Source organism: Calonectris borealis, chromosome Z, assembly GCF_964195595.1.
Source record: "Calonectris borealis chromosome Z, bCalBor7.hap1.2, whole genome shotgun sequence".
NCBI lineage: Eukaryota > Metazoa > Chordata > Aves > Procellariiformes > Procellariidae > Calonectris > Calonectris borealis.
Genome location: NC_134352.1, coordinates 40,554,783 through 40,573,658, shown reverse-complemented (window position 1 = coordinate 40,573,658; position 18,876 = coordinate 40,554,783). Strand labels below are relative to the sequence as shown.

The 18,876-nt window shown below is 41.1% G+C and overlaps 1 protein-coding gene across 1 annotated transcript in view; it reads left to right on the top strand.

Moving 5' to 3' along the window:
* The window catches only part of LRRC2 (leucine rich repeat containing 2), a 70,844-nt gene that overhangs the window by 36,667 nt on the left and 15,301 nt on the right, over nucleotides 1-18,876 (top strand). The window contains exon 5 of the mRNA XM_075136301.1: nucleotides 8,386-8,522. Coding sequence (XP_074992402.1) covers nucleotides 8,386-8,522 — 137 coding nt within the window. The remainder of the gene's footprint in view (nucleotides 1-8,385; nucleotides 8,523-18,876) is intronic.

Genomic DNA, 18,876 nt, shown 5'->3' with positions numbered 1-18,876 from the left:
CAATGCTTGAATGTCCCACCACCCATTGCTCTCAGCGTAGTGTTTAGCAGTCCATTGTATCGTTCGATTTTCCCAGAGGCTGGTGCATGGTAGGGGATGTGATAGACCCACTCAATGCCGTGCTCTTTGGCCCAGGTGTCTATGAGGGTGTTTCGGAAGTGAGTCCCGTTGTCTGACTCAATTCTTTCTGGGGTGCCATGTCACCACAGGACTTGCTTTTCAAGGCCCAGGATGGTGTTCCGGGCAGTGGCATGGGGCACAGGGTATGTTTCCAGCCATCCGGTGGTTATTTCCACCACGGTGAGCACATAGCGCTTACCGTGTTGGGTTTGTGGGAGTGTGATATAATCAATCTGCCAGGCCTCCCCATATTTGTATTTCAACCATCGTCCTCCATACCAAAGAGGCTTTACTCGCTTGGCTTGTTTGATTGCAGCGCATGTTTCACATTCATGGATAACCTGTGCAATAGCGTCCATGGTTACGTCCACCCCTCGATCACGAGCCCATCTATATGTTGCATCTCTTCCTTGATGGCCTGACGCGTCATGGGCCCACCGATCTATAAATAATTCACCTTTATGTTGCCAGTCCAAATCCACCTGGGCCACTTCAATCTTAGCAGCCTGGTCCACCTGCTGGTTTTTCTGATGTTCCTCAGTGGCCCGACTCTTGGGTACGTGAGCATCTATGTGACGTACTTTTACAGTCAGGTTCTCTACCCGGGCAGCAATATCTTGCCACAACGCGGCAGCCCAGATGGGTTTACCTCTGCGCTGCCAGTTGTTCTGCTTCCACTGCTGCAACCACCCCCACAGGGCATTTGCCACCATCCATGAGTCAGTATAGAGATAAAGAACTGGCCATTTTTCTCGTTCAGCAATGTCCAAGGCCAGCTGGATGGCTTTCACCTCTGCAAACTGGCTCGATTCACCTTCTCCTTCAGCAGTTTCTGCAACTTGGCATATAGGACTCCATACAGCAGCTTTCCACCTCCGATGTTTTCCCACAAGGCGACAGGACCCATCAGTGAACAGGGCATATTGCTTCTCATTTTCTGGTAGTTTATTATACAGTGGGGCTTCTTCAGCACGTGTCACCTCCTCCTCTGGGGATATTCCAAAATCTTTGCCTTCTGGCCAGTTCGTGATCACCTCCAAGATTCCTGGGCGACTGGGGTTTCCTATTCGGGCCCGTTGTGTGGTCAGTGCGACCCACTTGCTCCACGTAGCGTCGGTTGCATGATGTGTAGAGGGGACCCTCCCCTTGAACATCCAGCCCAGCACCAGCAGTCTGGGTGCCAGGAGGAGCTGTGCTTCAGTACCAACCACTTCCGAAGCAGCTCGAACCCCTTCATATGCTGCCAAGATCTCCTTCTCAGTTGGAGTGTAGTGGGCCTCGGATCCTCTGTATCCCTGACTCCAGAACCCTAAGGGTCGACCTCGAGTCTCCCCTGGTGCTTTCTGCCAGAGGCTCCAAGTAGGACCATTCTCCCCGGCTGCGGTGTAGAGCACATTCTTTACATCTTGTCCTGCCTGGACTGGCCCAAGGGCTACTGCATGAACTATCTCCTGTTTAATTTGTTCAAAGGCTTGTCGTTGCTCAGGGCCCCATTTGAAGTCGTTCTTCTTCCTGGTCACGTGATAGAGAGGGCTTACGATCTGACTGTAATTTGGAATATGCATTCTCCAAAAACCCACCACGCCTAAGAAAGCTTGTGTTTCCTTTTTGCTAGTTGGTGGGGACATGGCTGTTATTTTATTGATCACATCCATTGGGATCTGATGATGTCCATCTTGCCATTTTATTCCTAAAAACTGGATCTCCTGTGCAGGTCCCTTGACCTTACTTCGTTTTATGGCAAAACCGGCTTTCAGAAGGATTTGAATTATTTTCTTCCCTTTCTCAAAAACTTCTTCTGCTGTGTTGCCCCATACGATGATGTCATCGATGTACTGCAGGTGTTCCGGAGCCTCACCCTGTTCCAGTGCGGTGTGGATCAGTCCATGGCAAACGGTAGGGCTATGTTTCCACCCCTGGGGCAGTCGGTTCCAGGTGTACTGGATGCCCCTCCAAGTGAAAGCAAACTGCGGCCTGCACTCCGCTGCCAAAGGGATTGAGAAGAATGCATTAGCGATATCAATGGTGGCGTACCACCTGGCTGCCTTTGGCTCCAGTTCATATTGAAGTTCTAGCATGTCCGGCACGGCAGCACTCAGTGATGGCGTGACTTCGTTCAGGCCACGGTAGTCTACTGTTAGTCTCCACTCTCCATTGGACTTTTGCACTGGCCATATGGGACTGTTAAAGGGTGAGCGAGTCTTGCTGATCACTCCTTGACTCTCCAGTCGACGAATCAGCTCATGGATGGGGATCAGGGAGTCTCGGTGGGTGCGATATTGCCGCCGGTGCACTGTTGTGGTGGTGATTGGTACCTGCTGTTCTTCAACCCTCAGCAACCCCACAACAGAAGGGTCCTCCGAGAGACCAGGCAAGGTGGACAGCTGTTTAATTTCCTCCGTCTCCAGGGCAGCTATACCAAAAGCCCACTGGTACCCTTTTGGGTCCTTGAAATACCCTCTCCTGAGGTAGTCTATGCCTAGGATGCATGGAGCCTCTGGGCCAGTCACAATGGGGTGCTTCTGCCACTCATTCCCGGTTAGGCTCACTTCGGCCTCCAATACAGTTAACTCTTGGGATCCCCCTGTCACTCCAGAAATACAAATGGGTTCTGCCCCTTTATAGTTTGATGGCATCAGGGTACACTGTGCACTGGTGTCTACGAGAGCCTTATACTCCTGTGGATCTGATGTGCCAGGCCATCGAATCCACACAGTGCAGTAAACCTGGTTGTCCCTTTCCTCCACCTGGCTGGAGGCAGGGCCCCTCTAGTTCTGGTCATAGTATCCATCTCTCACTTCTTGCAGTTCTCAGGACAGTCTGAGAAAAGAAAAGATCTCAGTCTGTAACCTGGATTACCATTCAGGCAGCTCATATAACTTAATTCTATCCCTGTTTAGATTGTTGCTTGTAAAAATTTTGAACAGTTTTTTAGAGGAAGGAGTAATTAGGGATGTGGAGCTGAATGGAAACTAGGTTGAAATTAAAAATTTATAAAGGAAAAGCAAGTTGTGCCCAACTCATTTGGTTTCTGTTTTTCTTTTGAGAAGATGATTGAGCTTCAAGCAGTAGATCTTGTCTATCTGGCATCTCACTGAACTATGGAAAATGAATGTTTGATTCTAAGAAAATGGACTTTGATGCAACAATTGTAAAAATGAGTGAAAGACTTGCTAAAGCAGAAGCGACAAGGCACTCATTTGGAAAGAGAAGCTATCGGTCAGGAGAAAGATCACTGTTGGATTTTCTCAAGGATTAGTCTTGATGAGCTTATTTCTGAATTCTTTTGAGGAACTGGGCTACTGAAATTTTCTGCTGACACAGTTTGGGTGTTATTGTCACTGCACAAACTGGAGGAAATATGAAAAGCTGGATGAGCAGGTGGGCTTCCAAAAAAGTAGAGAGATTAGATTCATGATTTCAGAGTTCAAGGTCATGTACTTGGGAGCTAATTGTGCAGCAAGTCATGAGCTCATTAAATGCACAGTCACAGAAGCATAAATTAAATCTGACAGTCACAGAAGCATTAAATCCAACAGTCACAGAAGCATAATCCGGTATGATACATACCTAAAGTTGTGGTCACCCAGATTCAAGAAAATTTATTTCAGATTGGAACAGATGCAAAAGAAGTCTATTAGGACCATTTGAAGAAGGGAATTTTTATTTTGTGAGAGGAGATTGGAAGAATTGGCTTATTCAGGCTAGTAAAATAAATTCTGATATGCCTGCTACCTATGAAAATATCAGAGAAGCAAACACCAGGGAAGGAAAAGAGCTATTTAAAGATAAAATGGGCAAAAGAATTAATGGTTATAAAGCTTCTACAAATAAATTCAGACTGGCAATCTGAAGACCATTCCAAATCATGAAAAGGATGAAACTTTGTAACTTTGTTTTTCCATAAAAGCAGTTGATTTAAAAAAACAAACTACTTTTAAGAGGGAATGTGATAAATCAAAAAAATGGGATTATGTGAAGTGGTGGGGTAAGGGTTTTATCCAGGAGGTCCAGGAGAGTCCTATGTATGCCTTATGGTCCTAAAGGGAGGGTTAATGCTTGACTACTGCTCAGCTGTCAGGTGGCATAACTTAATCCACTGGCGAGCCTAGAGGTGAAAAAATAGCCATTACAGAATTGGAAGAGATTGCTCCCCACAGGCAGATCTCGGTGAACTGTATTCCACTCGTCTGTGTTGTCCTGAGTTTGTTATCAGAATTAAATTCAGTGGTAGGACTCCTGTTTTTTTCTAGTAATTTTCATAATCTTAGCCACAACAATTACTGGCAATTGACTGTAGATATGGTAGTGAGTTTCTGTCAGATAAGAGAGAGATTATATATGACAAGAAAAAATGTGATACATCTTCTACTTACTTGCTTTCTCATACCTACGAGCTGGGACAAACCATATTGTGAACATTGACATACATGTTAGAAACGGCAAAAGGATAAAAACGCTTGAAAAGCCATAGTTTCAGAAGGCAGGAAAGTCAGAAAGGGAAGCTGTGCTTGTCTCCATCACTCTGCCCAGAAAGGCTGTTACATTTTTGTGACTTTTTTTTGCTCCATGTCTCCTAGTTATGCACTGGAGATGCATCATCTGAACAGAGTTAGACAACAGGGTGACTAGGACGTTGGTGACACTAGATGCCTTGTCTACATGAGCTCTCCAGTTACTAATGGAACTGAGAGGTAGAAATTTCAGTGGCTGAAAAATTAGGAAATACATCTGTTGTGGGTTAAACTCACACAGCTTGCTCAGCCCCCCACAGCTGCTTGTTCAGTCTCTCACAGCAGGGTGGGGAGAGAATTGGAAGGGCAAAAGTGACAAAACTCGTGCATCAGGATGAAGACAGTTTAATAAGTGAAGAAAAACAAACAAGCAAATGAACAAACAAGTGATGCAAAAGTAGTCACTCACCACCAGCTGACCAATGCCCAGCCAGACCTTGAGCAATAGCCACCTTGGAAAACTCCCTCCCCATTCCTCCCACGCCCCCAGCTTTTACTGCTGAATATGATGTTATATGCTATAGTATATTCCTTTGGTCCATTTGGGTCCAGTATCTTGGTCCTGTCCCCTCCCAGCTTCTTGCCCACCCCTGGCTGACTCACTGGGGCAGCAGAGTAAGAAACAAGAGAAGGCCTTCATGCTGTGTAAGCACTGTTCAGCAATAGAGAAAACGTTGCTGTGTTATCACCACTGTTTGGTCACAGATCCAAAACATAGCACCATACGGGCGGCTCTGAAGAAAATTAACTCCATTCCAGAGAGACCCAGTGCAATATTCCATTGCTAAAAGAAAAGACAAAACATTCTAGTGCTAGCGAGTAAGTAGTTCCTTTTTCATTCCAATGGGATTTGTTCTCCTTTACTGAGGGATTAATTGGATGAGGAATTAATTTGCGATTCTCTGATTCTCTATTTTATTTTAAGGCATTTCTGCTTCAGTGATTATTTTGTTGCAATGAGGTGGTAAGTGATGTTTATGCTGCTTAGCATGTGATGTAATACCTTCATTTGTCTACGTCATGTCAACCTGGTGAGGCTTCATCATGGGTGGGCTAAACTTTTATTACTTTTCTGTGCTTAGAAATCTGGAAATAAGGTGGTTCACACATTTTACACCATTAAGTTCCCTCTATTACTCTCTTGCACCAGCCCCAATGACCCTTGTGGGACAGTAATGTACTGCCAAAACAATGCCTGTTATAGTCTTACAGAAAATTTTGCTTCTGCTATTTTAACTAAAACAACACTTCAAAGCAAATAGGAAAGACAAGGTTACCTTCCTAAAAGGACAGCTGAATTTTGAAATACCACCTCAGTTTCTATTTCTGGCAGAGCTAAAACTGGGAGGAAGCTGAGCAGAAGTTTCTATATTTTTCTCTGTTGCAATCTGTAGGGATTAATATAATGGAGTTCTTACCATATACGTCTGCAACCTGTGAGAAAGATCTGGGTTGTCCAACCATCATTTGAAGACAATGTTCTGTCCAAGGGAGACTCTGCGTTTTATGTAAAATGCTGTGTGATTTGGTGGTTGCTAGTATTGGTCATCAAACTGCATGCCTCTGCCTCTGCCAAGAGCAATTTCTCAGGGAAAAATGTGGGGTTTTCAATTCCCTGTTTTTCTTCTCTGTCCTTTTCTGTGGAAACACCATCTGGCCTCTGGTAAGGATTGCAAAAGGTGAACAGCTCTAAAACAATTTTTGCTTTGGAGTAAGTTTAACTAAACGTTAGTGCCTTAAGGATAAGCTCACTATTATGACACTGTTTTGAGCACTTGAGATGCACTGTAGAGAGATTCTCTCTAGTGTCATCCAAATCCCATGAAACACCAGATTCTTTTTTAAAATTCCATTAGAAATAAAAGATTGATATAATATAAAATTGTGAATCTCGTGTATGTCTTGTCTTGGTTTGCAAATACATAGTCTGCTTTGAGAACCTGTTGACACAAGATGCTGTTCTCTTCCAATTTCCAAATCCTGAATTGCATTTAAGTTTCTTACTGCTGCTTTTCCTTGTGAATGGTGTACTCTATCACTGATTAGAGGGGAATATCACAGGAATATCACTGGTTAGAGGCGAATCTTGCAGATGATACCAAGCTGAGTGGTACAGTTGATACGTTTGAGGGAAGGGATGCCATCCAGGGGGACCTTGACAGGCTTGAGGAGTGGGCCTATATGAACCTCATGAAAGTCAACAAGGCGAAGTGCAAGATCCTGTGCCTGCGTTGGGGCAATTCCCAGTATCAATACAGACTGGGGGATGAATGGATTGAGAGCAGCCCCACAGGCAAGGACTTGGGGATTCTGGTGAATGAGAAATTGGATATGAGCTGGCAATGTGCACTTGCAGCCCAGAAAGCCAATTGGATCCTGGGTTGAATCAAAAGAAGTGTGGCCAGCAGGTCGAGGGAAGTGATTCTCCCCTTATACTCCATGCTTGTGAGACTCCACTTGGAGTACTGAATTCAGTTCTGGGGTCCCCAGTACAAAGAAGACAGAGACCTGTTAGAGTGGGTCCAGAGGAGGGCCATGAAAATGATCAGAGGGCTGGAGCACCTCTCCTATGAGGAAAGTCTGAGAGAGTTGGGGTGTTCAACCTGGAGAAGAGAAGACTCCAGGGAGACCTTATTGCAGCCTTTCAATATGTAAAGCAGGCTTATGAGAAAGATGGAGAAAGACTTTTTAGTGGGGCCTGTAGTGGCAGGACAAGGGACAATGGTTTTAAACTGAAAGAGGGTAGATTTAGATTGGGCATAAGGAAGAAATTTTTTACAATGAGGGTGGTGAGACACTGGAACAGGTTTCCTAAAGAAGTTGTGGATGCCTCATCATGGGAAGTGTTCAAAGTCAGGTTGGATGGGGCTTTGGACTAGATAATCTTTGAAGGTCTCTTCCAACTGAACCCATTTTGCGATTCTGTGATTCTATTGATCGTCCATGTAATAGAACAGCACAGCTGTCCATAGAATGTTCTCATTTTATGTATGTATGTAAGGATTCCTTTGCTAACACATCAGCTATTTGAATACATTCAGATTCCTTACTTCCTTCGCTTTTGACTATGTCACAGTATAATTTGCATTTTTTCAGTATAATACATTTTGCATTTTAATGATGTTTCAAACTTGTTTTTACTGCAGATTATGTAATGTTATAAATCAAAGAAACAGAAAGTACAATGTGACTAAATGTAGCCTAGAATATTATAAGGGCCTTAAAGTTAAGCTGACAAAGATGATAAACTGCAGTAAAGAAAATAATGAAACAAATCCATTACCTTTTATAATCAAAAGTATGCAATGCTGGATACCAAAGACAGAATTCTTGATGTAGTATGTTTAGTAGGAGTGATTGTTCCCAATGAACAGGTTCTAAAAAAAAAATATTAAGAAGTTTTTTAGTTAGCAGGCAAGTTTTCTAAAGTGACCAAACCAAAAGCCAACTTCTCTAGTTTCAGCTGAGGTCAACAGGTACCACATCCCTGGTAGAATCAAGATCTTTGCAAGTCTTTGCTAAGTCCTTTCAAACTCTCAACAAAACCATTGCTGGTTAAGGGAAGTCCATATGAGTGCAACACAGCACTATTGTCCCTTCCTCCATGTTAGCGACCACTGCAGAAAATATTTATTAATCTCTTACTCATCATCACATTAAGGATTTTTTTTTGAGTATGCCTTTTATTTTTACTTTCTCCCTTCATGTTATTTTTATTTATACACTGATTGTAATTATCCTTCCCTCACAGGCTGCTTAAAAAACCTCAAAGTGCTCAACGTGAGTTTCAATAATTTGAAGTCGGTCCCTCCAGAACTGGGTGATTGTGAGAATCTGGAAAAACTGGATTTGTCTGGAAATATGGAAATAACAGAGCTCCCATTTGAAGTAAGATAACAAACTATGTTTCTTCCATCTTTTTTATTTGGCTTATAAGGTATTTTATCACAGTCTTAAAATCTTTTCTTAACAGATTAAACCACATGCCTTGCAGTTTTAAGCAATAATGGTTTGGTAATAATATCACTGAAAATCCCTTAGCAGCAGTTAGACAGGACCAAGCTTCTTTGTTTTGGTTTTCAAGTGACTAAATTTTGCTTGTATTTATTCTGATATATGAAGGAGGACAAGTTCCCAAAGGGGCTTTGGCCAGTGGTGATAAGAAGAAGGCTGCAAGTAGCTATTTTCTGTGAAAGTGAAGTGCATTTTGACAGTCAAGTTCACACACTAACCTTCATTTGTTCCCAGCATCTGTTTTCCTTTAAAAAGAGTATGGAGAGTTCTATAAACAACACTGCATGTTGCTATGAGCATCCGTCTGAATGGGATATTACCTGTGAGGCATGGTATGAATATAGAGTAAAGACTGAGAAAAGGACTCCCAGGCATGCACCAATATTGTTTCTTGTGTTGGATGCATAACTGCTCTCTACCACAGCTGCTTTGAGACTTATTTTTCAGGGAGAAATGAAACTATTGACTGGTACCTAACCACAGTTTCAGATGTCATCTGTATTTCTCAGGTTCTTAAAATCCTGATTCCTGGAGGATGAGTGGGCAGAGCGTTAGGGAGAAGTGACAGGCTCTTCTTTACTGATTCCTATTTTTTCTCTAAATATGCGTTATAGCAATTTACAGGCAATGATGGAGTGGAATAAATTTACGTGAGATCTGGTTTGCTTATGTTTTGTTTTGACGAGATGCAAACAGTAACTAACTTCCCCCTCTGACTTTTCACTGTAAGGTTGTTTATCTGAAAAGAATTGTTAAAAAAAAGATACAAAGGAAACAGAAACAAAGGACGAACATTAGCTTCACATCATAAGTGGACATTGCATAGAAATGCTAGTAACAGCACAAACAGTACACGTCTCCTTTCTCCTTCCTCTCCTCCTCCTTCAGATAGCAAAGATAGCGGACAAAACAGATAAAGCTTAACTGATAAAAAGGAACCATAATGGAATCGGAAAAACATATATCCTGAACATGCAAAGGAATTAAATATAAGTACCTAGGAAAAGTGAGTGTATTCAAACTTGTGGACGAGAATAGTGAATTTAGCCCAAGTCATGGGTATGTTAAAATCAATGAGTATTTTCCCAGTTGCTTCTAAAGGCCTTTTGGTGCAAAGACTTATTCATGTCTATGCATTATGGGTAGCCTTTGTAACGTTATGTAAACCTAACTATGCACGTAAGTCTTTCCAGGGCTAAGTCCAACCAGTGTTTCTCTTGGAAAGCTCAAAAATGTTGTTCCCTTCTGGCAGTCCCCTATTCAATGGGATTGAAAGCCACTAAAACTGAGTGTAGGCTGCTGGGTAATGGTTCACTTACAATCTATTGAAGAAATTTGGAGCTGCACAAATAACTTTATATAACAGCAAAAACTGGAAGCAACATCATGTCAGCATGGTCTAAAAGGTCAAGAAGAAAAATATTGGCATTGCCAATTATGTTTCCTTGTTCCTCTGGAGGCCGGCACTTAATTTATACTTGCAGTGACCAGAGAGGTAGACTACACGAACTCTTCTGATTTAGTTTATAAAATTAGTTTCCCAGAATCAGCTTTGGAAGCCAAACACACAATTAAAGGAACACTTTTGTCAAATGATTTAAAATGCTGCAAAGTGTTTGGCCTTCAGTGTACTCTATATGGCTGATGTTATTCAGAACAATTGCATCAGTACCCTTGTTAATGTAATAGTTGTCTGATGTTTGATTTTCAGATGGGCAAAAGGTGGTAGTCACTGGCAGGTAACTAATGAATTAAAATATTGAATTAGTCTGAACAGTTTAAAAAGGGAAAACAGAAAGACACTGTGAAGTGTTGTGGTGGGCTAACCTTGGCTAATAACCAAGCACCAACCCAGCTGCTCACTCCTTCCCCCCTCCTCAGCATGGCATCAGGAGAAAATAGGATAAGAAAGCTCATGGTTTGAGATAAAAGACAGGGAGATTGTTTACCATATACTATCATGGGCAAAACAGACTGTACTTGGGGAAGATTAATTTAATATTTGCCAATATATATTTGGGTAGTAAGAAACAAAGGCATTAAAACAACATCTTTCCTCCCCCCTCTCCCAAGGTCAAATTCATTCCTTCACGCCAGATTCCTCTCCCAGCCCTGAGTGGTGCAGGGAGGAGGGGGGATTTCTTGACAGTACACGGTGGTTTCTAGCTGCTTCTGCTTCCTCCTCACACTTTTTGTCTGCTCCAGTGTGGGTTCTTCATGGGCTGCACTTCAGGAATAGCCGTCTGTAACAACGTGGGTCTTCCATGAGCTGTAGTGTGGAGATCTACTCTACCATGGAACAACTCCTCCTCCTCCTGCTCGGACCTTGGTGTTTGCTCTGCTCTTTCTCACTCTTTTTATTCTCTCCCACTTTCTCTGGTGTTTTTTTCCCTTTCTTAAATAAGTTTTTAGAGTGGCACCACACACTTGCCTCAGGGGCTTGTCTGTGTCCTGTGGTGGGTCCATTGGGGCTGGCTGGAACTGTCTGTGTCCAGCATAGGGCAGCCCCTGGTGTCTTCCCACAGAGGCCACCCTGCAGCCCCATGCTGCCAGCACCTTGCCATGGTCACCCAGTACAGGTATTTATGACCTCAACTTAGACAGATTAGGTCAATTATTACCTAATAAAATTGTTGCTAACATCAATTAATCCAGTGAAATGCTCATAAGGGTTGGTCATCATTCTCTCCTGTGGTGTGTGTACTGGGAACTGGAGAGTATAAATGAGCAAGTACATGCAAGCTCTGTTTTGGTAGGTAAATGTGTTCCCTTTACAACATTAGGAAAAAATAAGAAAACTTGGCAACTGATACACAAAACAAGGTGGAGAGTTGCTAAAAATGTTTCCTGTTTATCATCATTTAGGAAGTTCAATTTTTATTTTACTTTCAAATCCTTAAATGTTTCTTCTGGGGAGGTTAAAGAAATGTGTGAGAGCATCAAGAGTATTCTCCAGTGTAAAACTTACTCGAAAGAAATAAAGGCAAACTTCAGCACAGCAGAAATGATCCAAGTCTAATTTTACCTTGGTTTTGTACATAGAATAATGGCCAGAGAGACACCAATAACATATACAAAAATGGTTTCAAAGAGATGGATAACACTCCTGTAATTCAGACAAGAATTTTTGACAGACCCATGAAGGTTTATGAGATCATCAGAACTCTGAAACTGAGTTACATCTTCAATAATCAGTCTCCCTGTTCCTTTTCTATCCATTTTCTTTATGACAGGTGCAAAAAATAGAGAAGTATTAAAGCTTTTAGTTTATTTGGTTATTTAGTTGTTTGCTTTCTTAGGAAAAGAGTTCAGTGTTTTGGTTTTTTGTGTTTTTTTGTTTTTAAATAAACACAAAATATTACATGATGAGCTAATTTAAGGGGAGAAATCTCAATGAGATGAATCATATAACACATGACTGTAGTTGCTAGCCAGAAGTGGTAGAGGATGAACATAGGTTATTACACAAAATCATACAGTGTCACAAAATACCCGTTTTGAATTGAATTTCCTAATATGTGAAGGCAGCTACCACCTATGTGTATAAATTTTTGCTGGCATATCAGTTGATTCTGTGCCTGAATTTGTCAGTCAGCCACATAAGAAATTCACAGACTGTTATGATGTCTGCTAAGTCTGCTAATTAGTTTTTAAACAGGGAAACTTCAGGAAAGACAAGATGTTAAGCACCTTTATCTTGTACTAATTTTCAGGTAAACTACAGTTGTTAAGGAGGTTTCCAGCGTGTATACTGACTATACTTCTTGACTTTTTAAACTACCAATTTCATTTTTCAATGCAGCTGTTTTAAGCTGAGGTATGCTATGACTGAGATCATAGAATTCTAGAATCACAGAATAGTTTGGATTGGAAGGGACTCTTTAAAGGTCATCTAGTCCAACCCCCCTGCTGCGGGCAGCGATATCTTCAACTAGATCGGGTTGCTCAGGGCCCCATCCAACCTGACCTTGAATGTTTCCAGGGATGGAGCATCTACCACCTCTCTGTGAAGCTATGCTGGCTGCCTCAAATCACCTCCCTGTCCTCCATGTGCCTTAACGTAGCTTCTAGGAGGATCTGTTCCATGATCTTCCCAGGCACAGAGGTCAGGTCAACAGTTCCCAGGGTCCTCCTTTCCACCCTTTGTAAAGATGGGTACGATGTTTCCCTTTTTCCAGTCATCAGGGACTTCACCTGACTGCCATGACTTTTCAAATATCACGGAGAGTGACTTAGCAATGACACCAGCCAATTCCCTCAGGACTCTGGGATGTATCTCATCAGGTCCCATAGACTTATGTATGTTCAGGTTTCTCAGGTGGTCATGAACCTGATCTTCTCTTACAGTGGGAGGGACTTTACTCACCAGTCCCTGCCTTGAGGTCCATCCAGCTGAGAGGTGAGGGAAGAGAGGTTACCAGTGAAGACTGAGGCAAAGAATTTGTTGAGTACCTCAGCCTTCTCCTCGTCCATTGTTACCAGTTTGCCAGTCGTGTTCATCAGAGGGGGTACACTTTCTTTGACCTTCCTTTTCTGGCTGACATACCTACAGAAGCCCTTCTTATTATTCTTTGCATCCCTTGCCAAGTTCAGCTCCAGCTGTGCCTTGACCTTCCTGACCCCATCCCTACAAAACCGGGCAGCATATCTTCCCAGGATACCTGTCCCTGCTTCCACTGCCTGTGCATTTCCTTCTTGCCCTTTAGTTTGACCAGCAGGTCTTGACTCAGCCATGCCGGTCTTTTACCTCCCTTTCCTGATTTCTTACACCTGGGGATCGACAGCTCTTGCGCTCTATGGAAAGCATCCTTAAAGATCTGCCAGCTCTGTTCTACTCCACAGGGGCAGTTTCCCAGGGGGTCCTATTGACTAACTCCTTGAATTGCTGGAATTTTACTTTCCTAAAATTCAGGATCCTGACTTTACTCTTCACCTGACCTATACCCTTCAGGATTGCAAACTCCACCAGTGCATGATCACTGCAGCCCAGGCTGCCTCCAATCTTGATGTCACCAATTGGCTCACCTGGGTTGGTGACCAACAGGTCCAGTAATGCATCCCCTCCGGTAAGGCTATCTAGAGTTACAGGAGTTATAGCTGGTGCCGTTTCTCTCCTTTGTTTACCTGAAAAATATAATTATAATTAGTTGTCTCTTTTATCTTTCAACAATGCTAACATGTGTGACCCTTAAAAAAAAGCTGATGTGATCAGAGATTCATTAAGCTCTAACATGAGTCTCCTAAGGTTTTCAAACATAAGTCTCCTAAAGTATCCAGAACAGACATAAATAACTTTTTATATATAAATACAATTTCAAAAGATATTTTAAAACTGAGGTTTAACAGCTGGAATGTTTTTGTTCTCTTTTTGGTCTTTTCTGTTTCTTTGACCAGTCCTATTCAGCAAAGGAAAACATTTAGCAGGAAGAGCAGAGGTACAAGCTCTATGCAAGTGTGGGGAGACTTCAAATAATTCCCCACTGTACATTTTCATGTAACTTGTTGTCTTTGTGGTCCGTGACTCACATCTCCCAAAGCCATATCCTGGTTATGCAGGCAGGACACCAGCAGACTCAATAGAAATGTAAAATGACAGGTTGTTTTACCAGCACATTATTCTTCAAAGCTGTAAACTTCCAAATCTGTTTCTTTTCCTTGCCATTTGTTTTTTATGTGTGTAACAATTATAAAATGAAAAACACAATCAGAGGGATGTGCAGGACATTAATTTCCCAGGGGTTTCACTATCCAGTCAGGCACTGGAAGAACTCACCCTTAGCTCCTTCCTCTCTCATGCAAGGTCCTCATAAACGACCTGTAAAATCTTCACATTTGTAGAATTTTTAGAAAGTTACAAAGAAGTCATGTACTGGATTTGTTAAAAACTGAATTTTATTTGTGTGGGTTTTTCAGGACCACAAAACAGACAGGCATGGTGTAATAAAGAGCTTAACTTGGTACTGTGAAGCCAACAACATTAAGCCAACCTCTGGTGAAATTCTTCATTTTAAATAACTGGCAAAAGTCCAGTTGACTTTAATCAGACCAGCATTTCTGTGCATACATTTTGCAGTCTCAGAAATGTTTTTCCAATTGTTTGGCTTGGGTGCATTTCTATTAGACAGGATTTCATCTTGTCCTTCTTTGCTCAGTGCTTGTATTCTCTTAATGTTCATGATGAATTGCTTTCTGATACAGTTGGCCAAAATGCTGTCAATCCATGCAACACAACAGCTGCTTTATGGAACTGGTATAAGATGTGACATCAAACATTAGCAGTAGGGGTGTGAAACCCGAAAGAGCAGGTGCAAAGGTGTTAGGTGTCAGGAGATTCATGGAGGCCTTACTGCTGCAGGAGCTCTCATAAATGTTTTAATAGACAAGGGGCTAAAGAAGGTCATGGGTCTATGTTAAGAAACAGGATTATGCAGTTAGGCACAAAAAAGTGTGTCAGTTGATCCTGTTCTTGACACTGTGCTTCCAAAGTCTACTAATTAATATAGCATCACTTCAAAACCACTCCACTATCAGAGCAAGTCAGCAGCTAATAATAACAGCCCACTTCATTGGAGAACCGACCCATGCCTACCTCCATGCTGTGGTGCCAGTGACCTTTCCTTTACCTTTCACATGAGTTCAATAAAAGTAATATCACCTTTCACAGTCTGAAATTTTCTTACAGTAGGGAGTGACAGAGAAGTAGTTTGACAGTGTAAGGGAAGACTTAACGATGAGCAAAGACTTAAAAACATATGAACACTACAACATGGTTATGTTGTTACAAAAAGCATGAATCTAATTGTAAAAGAATTCAGTAGTAGGAAAGAGTATTTGGCACTGTTCCAGCCCTGCTTTCTCTGAAAACTGTTCAAAATCTCATTGAGTCCAATAGCAAAATAGGTTTTCAAAATTCTGGTTATATATCCTCCATTCATCAGCGAGATAATCTGAGGCAGATTTTATGTAACTACCGAATAGAAGCAGAGAGGAGAACAAATACATAACACTATCACATTTGCGTACTTTAACTTAAAGAAAAATGTCTCTGGTGCCCACATACATGGATTGATGAGAGTCAGAAGGGAGTTATAGGTAAAGGGGGAGAAAAGCATGTTATTTGTTATTCCATAAAGTGCAGCTAATGAGAGGTATTATTTATTCTGTAAGAAGAATAAAGTTGGAGAGTCTAACTGAAGTTAATGCATTTAATTTATTACTGAATTCATTCCTATCAGTTGTTAACTAATTATAGGTAGTTACATGATTGATCAACTCTTCACAACTGTAAACAACACTTAATAAGGCTGACTGTGATTTTTATTCATCATCATTGATCAGTGGGAAAGGCATAAAGACAAGAGCCAGCCCTATCTGTTGAAAGCAGATATTATCTTATTTTTTTGTCTCATATAGAGCTCAGTCAAGTAAGATCTCTGCTCTACTAGTGCTGGGCAAAAGACTGTAGAAATACAGCCAATGTGAAGAGAAATGATGCTGAAGGTGCAAGTGACTTCAATGGAGGATATGGCCCAGTGGTTCCTGCTTTTCTTATTGAAGAGATGCCAGCTCACAAACCTGTGTTGCTGTCATGCTTCTGAACTGCAGTGCAAAGCACGATGAGTTTCAGGTTAAGAAATTAATGGCTGGAAATCTCAGAACAAATATAAAAAAAGGGGCTTCTCTTCACCTGCTGTTTAGACTATCCCTCTGATTCACTGTTGTGGCTTGTCATAGAGCTGGTTACTACCGATGGAGTTTAGAAGGATGGGGGTAATATTACGAACAACAAAAACACAAGTTACAAAGGTTATGGTAAGGTTAGAGTAGCTTCATGCTTTATGGTGTAAACACAGCTTTGCAGGAATCAGATTTCCCTTATCTTTTACTTTGCAAAATTGATCCTTTTTTCTTCCTATTTATTTTTAATTCACATATGTTTTGATTGCTTCCCCATCACCTGCATTAGTCTAGTCACATCAGCCAATTGCTTTCTGGACTAATCTGAAGTGGTACTGTTAATCCCGGCCTGCCAGATTCCTTGACCCAAAACTTGAGGCTCCATGTATCAGTTATATGGGAAGTGTGGATGCTGGGTATATGTGGCCAATGCTCACCTGTATGTAGAGTTTGTGTGAAGAATGTGTATGACTATGTGACAGAACTTCCCCTGACTACATCTGGTTATATGATACATGATTATATGGCTGTGCACCACTAGACGGCTGTTGAGGGCTATGACTCCTAGCTTCAGTGCTGTCAGGCGGCGCACGCTGGCTGCCAAGCTGTCTTGAGGCTGCTATTTTGGTTCATCTTGAAATACAGAGCTGATCAGTTAAAAGGCTGACCTGTGTGATGGTGGTGGCAGAGGGGCTGCAATGAATTAGAAGATACATGTGTCAGAATCACACATGGGCATCATCATTTCATGATTTGCTGTTCTTCTTTTCTGTCTTTGTTGCTGGTATTTGTTTTTTTTTTTTTTTTTTTTTTTTTTTTTAGGGGTGTGTGTGTGGTTTTTGTTTTTTGGTTGTTTCTTTTTAGTTTTGGTTTCTTTTTGAATACACTCCTTGCAGGGCAGGGAGGTGGCTAACAGAAGGCCAGGATACCCTAAGCTGCTTTTGATATAGTTGAAATATTTTTCATTCTCAGAAGCTGGCTCCAAGTCTTTAGGTTGTCAATAGGAAATGCTCTTTGAAATGCTGGTTACAGGCAATAAAAAGGTTGACTAGACTCAAGGACCTAATGGGATGTTTCAGAATTGTAGAATGCTGGAGTACATTTTTTAAGAAAAGGAAAGAAATGGGGAGGTTATAAAAAGATATAGAGCACCTTAATTCCCCACTAATTTCATTACCATAATCAAAGAAAGTCTTGATAGGTGCCTGAGACTTTTCACAATACATACCTGGAGTGATCCTTAGTATCTCAAGACTAGAAATCAGGAAACCTGGATTATACTTTCTCTGATGTACTTTTTGATCTTGGTAAGTGACTTCTTGCCACTGTGTTTCTGTTTGCTTTCTCCCATTTGTTTGTCATGGCTATTAATGAAATTAAAACTGCACAGTAGAGATCTCTCAACATGTGTTTTTACAGCATAGCATCACAGAGCTTTATTTGCAGTTCTATGTGCTCTGGTAATAATGATGCTAGTGTTGTAACACATTGCTAAGTTGCAGATCTGCTTTCCAAAGAATTCAACTTCTAGCAGTTTTCGCCTTTGAAATCTCAATAAGCAAGCTAAATATAGAATGTTTAGTATTATTCTACTAGAACATCAGTGAGGTATTTGTGCCATATTCTGAGATTGAACAAATCTGAACTGTGCTTGTTTGAACTGTGACATAGAAATAGAGGTTTTCATTATTTGTGTAAATGTCAGCTTCCTCTGAATTCTGCAAAGTTCTTAAACTGAAAAACATGTTGTTGCAAATCCTATAGAAGTTTCATTTTATTGGGAAGTGCAATGCTTTTTGGTTATGTTGGTCTTGTATTGTTAAGGAAGAATGCACCATGAATTTGCCATTTCTTGCTTAACTGTTCTAATTTTTACAGTCTTTCCTAATCTTGATTTAGGTCTTTCAGAACTACTGCAAAATAAAAAATTAACAAAAATGAAGTCTTTCCATTCTGTTAATGACTGTAGCTCATCTCGGAATCCCATCTACTGTTATATTTTTCCTTGAGAAAAACTGACAAGAAGTATGGTGTTTTGTATGTAGGTGTACAATTGTTTTATTTAGTGGCAAGTAATTTTGGGATTAATTATTGTATATCATGTTACATATATATCTAACTATTTATTTGCTTTTTTGACCACTACTGCATATTAAACACAGGACTTTAACTGAGTTATATACAGTTACTTTTTTCATGTTTCCATCTTTTCCCAGGTTTCAGTCAGTTTAAGAAATGTGTGTAGTTCACTGTTCTTCTCTTAGCTTGTACTGCTCCATATAAGATTTTATTTGCAGTTGTGAAAATCTCAGCAGTTTTAGATGCATGATGTTAATAATAAATGTTACTCCTTCTAAGTATTTGTCCAGTAGTCACAGTTTCTTTGTTATATTCATGTTTTTACATGCTCAAAGCATTACATAGGTATTTGTAAAATGTCACGTTCACAGAAAATATTTGGCACATGATATACACAAATATGCAGAAGTTTTTTGTTGTTTACTATTAAAAAATTGGTAGGGGAATATATGTCTCCAGCAGCAATGTGTAG